This window comes from Oncorhynchus gorbuscha, linkage group LG09 (assembly GCF_021184085.1).
Source record: "Oncorhynchus gorbuscha isolate QuinsamMale2020 ecotype Even-year linkage group LG09, OgorEven_v1.0, whole genome shotgun sequence".
Classification (NCBI taxonomy): domain Eukaryota; kingdom Metazoa; phylum Chordata; class Actinopteri; order Salmoniformes; family Salmonidae; genus Oncorhynchus; species Oncorhynchus gorbuscha.
Window position 1 is genome coordinate 60,105,712 of NC_060181.1, and position 13,445 is coordinate 60,119,156.

General features: G+C 41.7%; 1 protein-coding gene across 3 annotated transcripts in view; it reads right to left on the reverse strand.

Annotated features, from left to right (window-relative positions):
- Nucleotides 1–9,387, reverse strand: part of tlk1a (tousled-like kinase 1a) — a 30,147-nt gene extending 20,760 nt beyond the window's left edge. The window contains exons 1-2 of one of the 3 annotated variants that reach the window (XM_046362918.1): nt 9,292–9,387; nt 9,024–9,139 (exon numbers count right to left, since the gene is read on the reverse strand). In XM_046362918.1, the coding sequence (XP_046218874.1) occupies nt 9,024–9,132 (109 nt within the window). In that variant the 5' untranslated portion in view covers nt 9,133–9,139; nt 9,292–9,387. Of the gene's footprint in view, nt 1–7,922; nt 7,943–9,023; nt 9,140–9,291 lie in introns of those variants that run through there. The other 2 variants (XM_046362919.1, XM_046362920.1) reach the window with 2 other exon arrangements.
- Between the last annotated feature and the right edge of the window lie 4,058 nt (nt 9,388–13,445).

A 13,445-nucleotide genomic window follows, 5' to 3' on the forward strand; every position in this document is an offset into this window, starting at 1 on the left:
TACCGATTGTTATGAAAACTTCAAATAGGCCCTAATTAAATCTGCCATTCCGATTAATCAGTCGACCTCTAGTTGGAACCGTTGCTGTTAAAAGATTGCTTCAAAAAGTCAAAAATCTCATTTCAAACAGTTCTGGGTTGCTCATCTACAGCAGGAAGCAGTCTCCTGCCTAACTGAGAAAGCAGTAGATGTTCTGGATCTGTTTGGCCCCAAATACCTATGTCAATCAGGGTTCTCAACTCTGGATTACTTAAACAAGTACAGAAACAGTCTCAATGCTGAGCATGAGTGTACACTCAATGCTGAGTGTTACACTGTCAGAAACTGAGCCCAGAATATACCTTGTTGAAACACCTCTAATTAGGACTGTGTGTGTGTGTGTGTGTGTGTGTGTGTGTTAACGGTCTACATCCGTGTGATTGAAATTAAAAAATATATAGGCAAGTCAGTTAAAAACAAATCATTATTTACAATGACGGCCTACCCTGGACGACACTGGGATAATTGTGCATATCCCTATTAGACTTCCAAACCCGGCCGGGGGTGATACAGCCTGGATCAGTTTATTCCAATTCAGAATACATTTTTAAAAAGGGGCTATTTTAACAACAACAGCTCCAACCTAGACTTGACAATAATTTCTACAGTAAGATGTACATTAGGCCTGATCATTTCTCATCTGTACCGTTACTTAGTGCAACCCTATCAAAAAGCCTGCGTGTCTGTTCTGTTATCAATCAGTTTGTCCTTCAGAATGAAAATTATTTGTTTAATTTTAAACCGCAACATTTCCAACAGACAGATATGTAAGAGTTTTTAAATGGAGGAAAAGAAACATTACTAGCTATTTATATGGCCATTTCATTTCATTGTTATTTGTTTGTCGATATGCATTAAACAAATGCAATAAGGGCAATGAAATGTACCAATATTTACATATGTTCTTAAGCTTGGATCCCAGGAAAAACACAGAATTTCTCATTCGGGTCCCAGGCTAAAAAAAAGTTTAAGAACCCCTGATCTAAAGTCACACTGTTGCTACCGCCTGTAAAAACTCAGTCCAGTTCAAAGTGAATGATGGCGGGCCCTTGTGGCAAATGGCTTATTTGCATAAAGGCCTACTGTAGCTCTGGTTGGCTATGGCACACCGGTCTGTGTAGACTCCCATCCTGGACAAGGCCAATGTTTAGGTTTTATTTACTCCATTGTCTATTAATTGTCCAAACGCACGGTCTGCTTTTCCACTAGATTGCTATAGAATTTTCATATTTACAGACTGTTTGGAAATGACAGTATGAAAACAACCAAATATGTACTCGCTTGTCAGGTAACGTAAAACAGTTGTCATTCTTCCTCGGGGTTAAAAGGGGTCCTAAAATTCCAAATCAAACAACAAAATTATGTTTTTAGTAACAGCTTAGACTCTTAAGGATTAACTGCAAGGTAACGTCGGGATTGACTAGGAATCCTGAAGACCTTCAGAATATGCTTGAAGATCAGTCCTGAGGAATACCCCAACAATAAAAGGTTGCATAGAATCTGTTAAAAGGCATTATCAAAGAGCTATCCACTTGGTTAAAACTAAAGGATGTGATAAAGCAAAACTAATGAGGATTGTTCCCTTGTCACGCACAAAACAGCTGAAAGCAATTTCCTGAAGTCTGAAATGTTTAATAGGCAAAATGTCTGGTTACGTCATGTCTGAACAGAGAAAGGGAGATGTAAAATGTTATCGTGAGTATAAATTTAGGACATTACAAAACACTAAAACAGCTTAATCCCAGTACATGGGATTACATGACCACATTCTGCATGGTGAGTGTTCAAGGCAAACATGACACTAGGTGCTCTATATCAAGACACTTGTGTAATATATAAGTATGTGGATAGCCCTTCAAATTAGTGGATTAGGCCATTTCAGCCACACCCGTTGCAGACAGGTGTATAAAATCAAGCACACAGCCATACAATCTCCATAGACAAACATTGGCAGTAGAATGGAATTACTGAACAGCTCAGTGACTTTCAACGTAGCAGTCATACGATGCCACCTTTCCAACAAGTTAGTTCGTCAAATTTCTACTCTGCTAGAGCTGCCCTGGTCAGATGTAAGTGCTGTTATTGTGATGTCAAAACGTCTAGGAGCAACAACGGCTCATTCAAAAAGTGATAAGCCACAAGCTCACAGAACGAAACTAGAGGTCGACCGATTATGATTTTGCAACACATATACCGATTATTGGAGGACCAAAAAAAGCCCATTACCTTTTTTTTTTTACGGCCGATTCTTTATTTATTTGTAATGACAATTACAACAATACTGAATGAACACTTATTTTAACTTAATATAATACATCAATAAAATCAATTAAGCCTCAAATAAATAATGAAACATGTTCAATTTGGTTTAAATAATGCGAAAGTAAAAGTCCAATATGTGCCATGTAAGAAAGCTAACGTTTCAGTTCCTTGCTCAGAACATGAGAACATATGAAAGCTGGTGGTTCTTTTTAACATGAGTCTTCAATATTCCCAGGTAAGAGGTTTTAGTTTGTAGTTAATATAGTATTTATAGGACTATTTCCCTCTATACCATTTGTATTTCATTAACCTTTGACTATTGGATGTTCTTATAGCCAGTTTAGTATTGCCAGTGTAACAGTATAGCTTCCGTCCCTCTCCTCGCTCCTCCCTGGGTTCGAACCAGCAACACAACGACAACAGCCATCATCGAAGCAGCGTTACCCATGCAGAGCAAGGGGATCAACTACTAGAAGGCTCAGAATGAGCGATGTTTGAAACGCTATTAGCGCGTGTTAACTAGCTAGCCATTTCACTTCGGTTACACCAGCCTCATCTTGGGAATTAAACAGCGCAGTGCTTGACGCACAACGAAGAGCTGCTGGCAAAATGCAAAGAAAGTGCTGTTTGAATGAATGTTTACACGCCTGCTTCTGCCTACCACCACCGCTCAGTCAGATACTTCGATACTTGTATTCTCAGTCAGGTTATATGCAACGCAGGACACGCTAGATATTATCTAGTAATATCATCAACCATGTGTAGTTAACTAGTGATTATGATTGTTTTTTATAAGATAAGTTTAATGCTAGCTAGCAACTTACCATGGCTTACTGCATTCGTGTAACAGGTAGTCAGTCTCCTTGTGGAGTGCAACGTGAGAGAGACAGGTCGTTATTGCATTGGATTAGTTAACTAGTTTAGTTTGTTTTTTTTGGTAAATCGGCACCCAAAAATTCTGATTTCCAATTGTTATGAAAACTTCAAATCTAAACAAAACCACCTAAAAGTAATCTTTCCTCAGTTGCAACACTCACTACAGAGTTCCAAACTGCCTCTGGAAGCAACGTCAGCACAATAACTGTTCGTAGGGAGCTTCATGAAATGGGTTTCCATGGTCGAGCAGCCACACACAAGCCTATGCTCACCATGCGCAATGCCAAGCGTCAGCTGGAGTGATGTAAAGCTTGCCGTCATTGGACTCTGGAGCAGTGGAAACACATTCTCTGGAGTGATGAGCCACGCTTCACCATCTGGCAGGCCAACGGACAAATCTGGGTTTGGCAGATTCCAGGAGAATGCTACCTGCCCCAATGCATAGTTCCAACTGTAAAGTTTGGTGGAGAAGGAATAATGGTCTGGAGCGGTTGTTCATAGTTCGGGCTAGGCCCCTTAATCTTAAAGCTACAGCATACAATGACATTCTAGACGATTCTGTGCTTCCTACTTTGTGACAACAGTTTGGGGAATGCCCTTCAGCATGACAATGCCCCGGTGTACAACGTGAGGTCCATACATAAATGGTTTGAGATAGTCATGAATGAACTTGACTGGCCTGCACAGATTCCTGACCTCAACCCTGTCGAACACCTTAGGGATAAATTGGAACTCCGACTGGGAGCCAGGCCTAATCGACCAACATCAGTGCCCGACCTCAGTAATGCTCGTGGCTGAATGGAAGCAAGTCCCCACAGCAATGTTCCAACATCTAGTGGAAAGCCTTCCCAGAAGAGTGGAGACTGTTAAAGCAGCAAAATGTAGGGACCAACATATTAATGCCCATGATTTTAGAACGAGACAGTCAACAAGCAGCTATCCACATACTTTTGGGTCATGTGGTGTATGAGTTTCAATAATACCCTATGCTAGATCTTTATCATTTCACATATAAACAAGGATTTAAACTAGTAGACTACATCCTAGACAGAGAATAGGATTGGACTGTCTCCCTAAAGTCTAAAGGCCTCTGGGAGACAGCTGACATAGCCTTGCTCTAACAAGCGCTCCATTTTGTATCAACAAAGAGCTAGGAGGTCTCTTAACACCTGTTCAGTCAGTGCATCATGTCTGCTGCAACACTTCCTCTGTCAGAGCACAGATAGGACTAATACCAGAGAGACACTGATTATTTACATACATCTTACCAAATGCAATGACGGTCAAAAGTGAATCTACATCTCGGGTACTGCCATAAATCTTCTGAATTCTGCTCAACTATCCAGTAAAGTTAAAGACAGGGTGGAGGAAACGCCTAAATAAAAACTAAAGCTCTAGATGTATATCCTTTACAGACTCAGAGCAGTCAGTGTGTCCAGTACAAGCCCCTTTACTCTGGCCAGTACAGTTCATGGTGGTTTCCCACCAGCTTGTGGTTTACAGCACCCACAGACAAGACGACACAGTTCCTCCACCTTGTCTAATATGAGTCTGGAGAACAATGCAGGCCTGTCTCCAAGACAATTCCCACAAGTGTAGTAGGCCCAAGGGACCTGGGCCTGGCTGTTTCACTTGGCTTTCACAGAGTGCACCAACGTATCAGAGCTGGAATAGAGAAAAAAAAAACGGACATCAAATTATTCTCTGGCAGTTCTCTTAAAATCAAACACCCTTACATCAACTAAACTACAAAATACATTGTTCTGAAGAAAAACAAATGACTGCAAGAGCTAGACTGTCTAAAACTAGGCCAGATAACGTTTCCCTACATTGATCGCTCATTAGTGCTACTGTTTTTAAAAGTGCTGCCACCAGTGACATGGCACTTGTAATTTGTTCCCTGTACTGGCTTCACATCAAAATCCAAAAGAACCATCTGGCTACCCATCGTTTCAATCCACTTTCCTCACCTACAATTTCAAATTCCCCTGAGAAACTGAACACTCCTGTTCATCTTACAAAAATGTCCACTGCAAGAAAAATATTTCATTGCCAGGGCATAGCCTAATTGTATAGCTCATATCATATACGTGCTACCATTCTATGACCATTCTATGAACTACCCTGTAATCTATATTAGAGTTTGCTTTTCATCTGCAGTCTGTGGATGCTGCAATACCAGATGCAGGCAGTCTCTCTAAAGCGAAATACGCAAAAGAAAGAAAAAGACAACACCCTGGGGACAAAGGATCAGATACCACAGCAGGTTCCAAGACACCCAAGATGGATGCCCCTTAAGCTCATTTGTGGAGTAGAGGTGAAATAAATGTGGTGCACTTGGGCTCTAGGGAATCAATGTACAAACCCAGGACAGTGCAACAATGTTATGCAGCAACTTTTGGCAAGATGAATTTGATTTAATATAATTGTATGTAACAGCTGCCCAAGTGAAACTTGTGGATTAAGGTATTTTGTATGTTTCACCAATACTGTAATAAGCAGCAGATGTGCACAACAATAACATTATAGTTGATCAAAAGTAGAAAAGTTGAAAGAATGTGACAAAATGAAAAGACAGCAATCATTTACAATACAGCCTAACAAAAACAAGAGAGGTTAAGGTAATGGGGAGTACGGTAATGTTATGGCTTGCCAGTAGATATTTCAGTGCAACATGAAGTAACTTGAGAAATGTCATGTAAGGATGATGTAACACAGTAAATAATACTCGACTTAAATGCCAAATATCTACTTCAGATCTCGGTTGTCATGTCACTTTCATTTCCTTATGATGGTCTGAAGAACCAGGCTACTAGACACGGCTCTCACTTTACAACAGCATCTCAGTGTATACTCTCAGACGCACCACCATTAACTTGGTAGTAAACAAAACAAAAACTATGGTTCTCTTAAAATAAAAGCATAATCTTGCGTTGAGCGAACTATGGTTCTCTTAAAATAAAAGCATAATCTTGCGTTGAGCGCACTTGGATCTACAGTCGTTTTCATATTTTAAAAAGCCAGGAAAGCATGGAGTGTAAGCCCTCTCTCTTTGGCAAGGAGGGATGATTTCCTAGACATTCTGCATAAATAAGTAGCCAATACATTCCAAGCAACCAAATTCAAGCCCCTGCACAAGCCAGTGGTTGAACCCTTAGAATGCTGTGGATGTCATTTGAGCTCCATGCTGTGCAACATAGTGTCCACCTGTTGACAGACAGACACTTGGACAGTCATTCAAAAATTAATTTGGCATAAGACTAGGCCTATAGCTTAGATTCAGATCAAAATAAGTGGCACAATTTGTATAAAGCCACCAGAAAATGTATTCTGGGTTACAATACTTTGACAACTCAACTATAGGCTAACTAGAGGATGCAGTTAATCTACTCATATTTCAACACTAAATGTTTTCCTATGCATGTAGGTCTTAATGTCTAATTAGGTAGTGAACAGAGTAAGTTTAGTACGCATTAGACAATTGTACTACTTTGATGCAGTTTAGTCTACTTTCTTCACATCAGTGGCCTTCTATACTAAGGGGTACTGTGCTCAGTATTTTTTGGGTTACAAAAAAATATATATATAGCCATCTAAAGAATGTTACCAACTAGCACAATGTCTAGAAATCAGTTTATCACTGCTGACAGAAAATTTGCTCTAAATACATTACATGACCAAAAGTATGTGGACACCGGGTCATCAAACATCTCATTCCAAAATTCTGGGCATTAATACAGAGTTGGTCCCCCCTTTGCTGCTATATAACAGCCTCCACTCTTCTGAAAGGCTTTCCACTAGATGTTGGAAGATTGCTGCGGGAACTTGCTTCCATTCAGGCACGAGCATTAGTGAGGTTGGGCACTGATGTTGGGCAATTAGGCCACGCTCGCAGTCAGCATTTCAATTCATCCCAAAGATGTTTGATGGGGTTGAGGTCAGGACTCTGCAGCCCAGTCCTTCCACACTGATCTGACAAACCATTTCTGCATGTACCTCGCTTTGTGCACTGGGGCATTGTCATGCTGAAACAGGAAAAGGCCTTCCCCAAACTGTTGCCACAAAGTTGGAAGCACAGAATCGTCTAGATTGTAATAGCGTAGCCCTAACCATGAAAAACATCCCCAGACCATTATTCCTCCTCCACCAAACTTTACCGTTGGCACAATGGATTGGGGCAGTTAGCGTTCTCCTGGCATCTGCCAAACCCAGATTGGTCCGTTGGCTGCCAGATGGTAAAGCATGCTTTTTCACTCCAGAGAACGTGTTTCCACTGCTCCAGAGTCTAATTGCAGAGGGGGGGGGGGGTGAATTTAGAAGACACCCAGTTAAAAATTGTATAATTTTTCTCCACGAAGGTATCCAAGCATGTACACTGCCATCTTGTCCATTTCATATCTTCTCTCATTGAGACAGGTGGGTGTCCACCCCAAAGTGCTACATGTCATCGCACTCACCTGTCTGGATCAATGAGAAAAGATTTGAAAATAGACATTATTGTGGCATACACATTGGCAGGCCAGTCTACTTTCCACATCATTTAACACCTGATTTACTTAACAAAACACACATCAATAGGTAGTCCAGGTAGGTCATGACATGGCACAAGGGGGCTTTCTTTGTTCTCCATTGCTCCTTAAGCAAAGGGGAGGCTGATGACATAACGTCCCATAAAACCAACTCCACGAATGCCCTATTCCTTGAAGTTGGCAGTTGTGCCTAAAAAAACAAACATTTTTTTTTACCCTTTCGTGTGTGTCGTTTCCTGTATTTATCCTTGGGATATCGCTCTTCAACAGGAAATGTTGAAAAACGCACTGGAGGATGTCTTAAAGGTCGTCAAATGATCCGTGCTAGGCCAAACAGTACCTAACATGTAATGGCTAATGAGCATCACATTAGCCCACTACGTCAAGACTTGTGTCGGAAGTAATACACTGCCCAATTACAAACTATTGCCACCCTCCTTTCCACGCAAGCCATTGAAAATACCACGGTGTGCCCTCATTAGCATAGTAATAGTTGGATACCTAATTTAGTCAAGGAGTGCAATACAATTGATTATAACCCCCAGTTTCTGAATCTGATATGGTCAATTGTACATTGGGTTTCCACAGCAGTGTACCTAGCTGGTTACTGCAATAAAAAGGTGTCATCCCGACTTCGTGTCAAAGGAAAAGAGGGTCGCCAGACATGCATTAGCTAGCTATCGATATGTTGAGATATATATTTGAAAATAATTTCATACAGTCCACAGAATTCCGTTTAGATCTGGCAATACTGAATCCATAGGTCCATGTCATCTCTCGACCCTGATTTAAATCTGACATATTAGCTTGCTGTCTAGCAAATACAACATTCAACAACCGATAATAGCTAGCTAGCTAACGCTGTCAACGTAGCTGGCCGGTGGAGACAGCTAGCTAGCAGTATGTAGTTATTAAACTACCTAGCTATATTAGCTGGATAGCAAATTCTCTAGTGCTGATAACCTAGGCTACATCAGTTCTGTAGTCAGTTAGCCAACTAGCTAACTACTCCACTTCAGCATGTAAACATCTACAATCTTCACTTATATTGCAAACAAAGAACAAATGTATCAGTAGTTTAGGTAATTTGGCTAACGTTAACTAGCTAACGTTCCTCATGTGTTATTTCTCATGGACATTTGCAGACACCACCAGCAAACACTCGTCTGTAGTGGCTAGCTAGCAGGCTGCTGCACACCATGGCTTCGGTGTTACTCAGTTGCAATTAATTTCAAGATGACTCTTAACACGTACCACAAAACGACACACAAAACATGTAACTAGCAAATACTTTTGTTTCAATAATATTATTTTTACCTCCTTTGGCCTTCACCACTGCCGTGATATGTTGCTGAGAAAGGGACGTGGAGATCTGGGACCAAGATGGCGTCCCCTCCAAACTTCCACTGTTACTTTGGACACTCATCAAGCTACTTTTTGAAACGACAAAGCAAACAAACACCGCTGTCAGTGGCAGTGAAATCTTGTGATTTAAAAAAAATCCTGGCAATATTTAGACGTTTGTCCAGCTACCATCGGTAACCTCACAAAATGTTGGAATGTAACATTTTTGGACACAACCCACCTTAAGACCTCTGCGGTGGATCTTTAAGTTCCCTTTGTAAAATGAACTTAATAAGATACCTTACATCAAACGTCACGCATCGTGTGCAAACATTATCGCGAGGTTCATGCTCCTAGGCAAAAATGCCACTAGTGAAAAAGCCATCCAAATTGTGTGAAATAGAATATAGTAATTTATATACTGTATTATCAGTGTCCATTTAATTTAGAAATGGATACAGCAGTATATAGACATGCACACACATGATACAATATGTAATACAAACATAGCCGCGTGAAGTAGGGGTGCTGCAGCACCCCTTGAAAATTCTTGAGGCAAAGAATATGTATATATAGCTCGTCTGTATATGCACTGGGCCTTTACTAGTCCTGTATTAGCAGACTGATATATAACCATCTATAACAGGAATCATCTACTAGATTCAGCTATTTTTTTCTTGAGCGGATGGTCAGGGGGCTGGAACATAATTCCAAATCATTTCTAGACTGCAAATTGACTGCAATCATTTTGTTATATTGTTTTTAAATGAACCTTTATTTAACTAGGCAATAAATCAAATCAAATCAAATGTATTTATATAGCCCTTCGTACATCAGCTGATATCTCAAAGTGCTGTACAGAAACCCAGCCTAAAACCCCAAACAGCAAGCAATGCAGGTGTAGAAGCACGGTGGCTAGGAAAAAACTCCCTAGAAAGGCCAAAACCTAGGAAGAAACCTAGAGAGGAACCAGGCTATGTGGGGTGGCCAGTCCTCTTCTGGCTGTGCCGGGTGGAGATTATAACAGAACATGGCCAAGGTGTTCAAATGTTCATAAATGACCAGCATGGTCGAATAATAATAAGGCAGAACAGTTGAAACTGGAGCATCAGCACGGCCAGGTGGACTGGGGACGCAAGGAGTCATCATGTCAGGTAGTCCTGGGGCATGGTCCTAGGGCTCAGGTCCTCCGAGAGAGAGAAAGAAAGAGAGAAGGAGAGAATTAGAGAACGCACACTTAGATTCACACAGGACACCGAATAGGACAGGAGAAGTACTCCAGATATAACAAACTGACCCTAGCCCCCCCGACACATAAACTACTGCAGCATAAATACTGGAGGCTGAGACAATTGGCCCCCCCAATGGTGGAACAAACTCCCTCACGACGCCAGGACAGCGGAGTCAATCACCACCTTCCGGAGACACCTGAAACCCCACCTCTTTAAGGAATACCTAGGATAGGTTAAGTAATCCCTCTCTATTGTTAAGTGACTGTCCCACTGGATGTCATAAGGTGAATGCACCAATTTGTAAGTCGCTCTGGATAAGAGCGTCTGCTAAATGACTTAAATGTAATGTAAATGTAAACAATAAGCCCTGACATATATAATATTTGTTAAAACAATAATTTTGCACCTTGCTAACATTGCTATGATATCACATATATCGCTCTATTATGCGTGGGAATAATTTGGAACATTTTTCTAAAATTAAATCACTTGGGGCCTCCTGGGTGGCGCAGTGGTCTAGGGCACTGCATCACAGTGCTAGCTGTGTCACCAGAGACTCTGGGTTCGCGCCCAGGCTCTGTCGCAGCCGGCCACAACCGGGAGGCCCGTGGGGTGACGCACAATTGGCCTAGTGTCATCCGGGTTAGGGAGGGCCTGGCCGGTAAGGATATCCTTGTCTCATCGCGCACTAGCGACTCCTGTGGCAGGCCGGGCGCAGTGCATGCCAGGTGCACGGTGTACGGCTTGGTTGGGTTGTGTTTTGGAGGACGCATGGCTTTTGACTTTCGTCTCTCCCGAGCCCGTACGGGAGTTGTAGCGATGAGACAAGATAACAACTACTAACAATTGGATACCACGAAAAGGGCGTAAAATACACCGAAAAATAAATCAATCACTTGGAGCTGATTTTCTGGTGTTCTTAAATGTCCAACATTTTTTTTTTTTTTTTTTACTTGGGGGGTCAAATAAATTCCTCCACAGTCCGAATTTGAGTATATGTTATAAAAGTATAAATGAGGTCCCAAGCACTTTTAGCACTATGAAATACCTAAAAGTATTTTTTTTTACCTAGAGTTACAAAATAAGCAAACATAAAAGCACACAATAATAGCCACTGAATCATTTTTATTCAAACAGTTTACTGCTAAACAAACAAGAAACCTCTCATCCAGAGGCGGCACAGTGGCCGGGGACATTAATGCAGGGAAACTGTTTCACCTAATTTCTACCAGCATGGTAAATGTACAACCAGAAGAAAAAAACCTCTAGACCACCTTTACTCCACACACAGAGATGCGTGCAAAGCTCTCCCTCACCCTCCATTATGCAAATCTGACCATAATTATATCCTCCTGATTCCTGCTTACAAGCAAATACTAAAGGAGGAAGCACAAACCGGAATATGTTCTGGGATTCTTCCGATGTCATTGAGGAGGACATCAGTCACTGGCTTCATCAATAAGTGCATCGATGACATCATCTCCACAGTGACCATACGTACATACCCAAACCAGAAGCCATGGATTACAGGCAACATCCGCACTGAGCTAAAGGGTAAAACTGCCACTTTCAAGGAGCGGGACTCTAACCCAGACGCTTATAAGAAATCCCGCTATGCCCTCCGACAAACCATTGAACAGGCAAAGCGTCAAAACAGGACTAAGACTGAATAATACTACACCGGCTCCGACCCTTGTCGTTTGTGACAGGGCTTGCAAACTAATACAGACAACAAAAGGGAAGCACAGCCGCGAGCTGCACAGTGACACAAGCCTACCAGACAAGCTAAATTACTTCTATGCTTGCCTCGAGGTAAGCAACACTGAAGCATGCATGAGAGCATCAGCTGTTCCAGGTGACCATGTGATCACGCTCTCCATAGCCGATGTGAGCAAGACCTTTAAACAGGTCAACATTCACAAGGCCGTGGGGCCAGACGGATTACGAGGATGTGTACTCCAAGCATGCGCTGACTATCTGGCAAGTGTCTTCACTGATATTTTCAACCTGTCCCTGACTGAGTCTGTAATACCAACATGTTTCAAGCAGACCACCATAGTCCCTGTGCCCAAGAAAGCCCCCCAGCACTCGCATCGGTAGCCATGAATTGCTTTGAAAGGCTGATTATGGCTCACAACAACACCAACATCCTGGAAACCTTAGACCCACTCCAATTCGCATACAGCCCCAACAGATCCACAGATGACGCAATCTCAATTACACTCCACACTGCCCTTTCCCACCTGGACAAAAAGAACACCTACAGTTTAAGTCGGAAGTTAACATACACCTTAGCCAAATACATTTAAACTCAGTTTTTCACAATTACTGACATTTAATCCTAGTAAAAATGCTCTGTCTTAGGTTAGTTAGGATCACCACTTTATTTTAAGGATGTGAAATGTCAGAATAATAGTAGAGAGAATTATTTATTTCAGCTTTTATGTCTTTCATCACTTTCCCAGTGGGTCAGAAGTTTACATACACTCAATTAGTATTTGGTAGCATTGCCTTTAAATTGTTTAACATGGGTCAAACATTTTGGGTAGCCTTCCACAAGCTTCCCACAATAAGTTGGGTGAATTTTGGCCCATTCCCCCTGACAGAGCTGGTGTAACTGAGTCAGGTTTGTAGGCCTCCTTGCTTGTACACACTTTTTCAGTTCTGCCCATAAATGTTCTATATGATTGAGTTCAGGGCTTTGTGATGGCCACTCCAATACCTTTACTTTGATGTCACTAAGCCATTTTGCCACAGCTTTGGAAGTATGCTTGGGGTCATTGTCCATTTGGAAGACCCATTTGCGACAAAGCTTTAACTTCCTGACTGATGTCTTGAGATGTTGCTTCAATATATCCACATAATTTTCCATCCTCATGATTCCTTCTATTTTGTGAAGTACACCAGGCCCTCCTGCAGCAAAGCACCCCCACAACATGATGCTGCCACCCCCATGCTTCAAAGTTGGGATGGTGTTCTTTGGGCTTGCAAGCCCCCCCCCCTTTTTCCTCCAAACATCACAATGGTCATTATGGCCAAACAGTTATATTTTTGTTTCATCAGAGCAGAGGACATTTCTTCAAAAAGTACGATCTATGTCCCCATGTGCAGTTGCAAACCGTAGTCTGGCTTTTTTTATGGATGTTTTGGAGCAGTAGCTTCT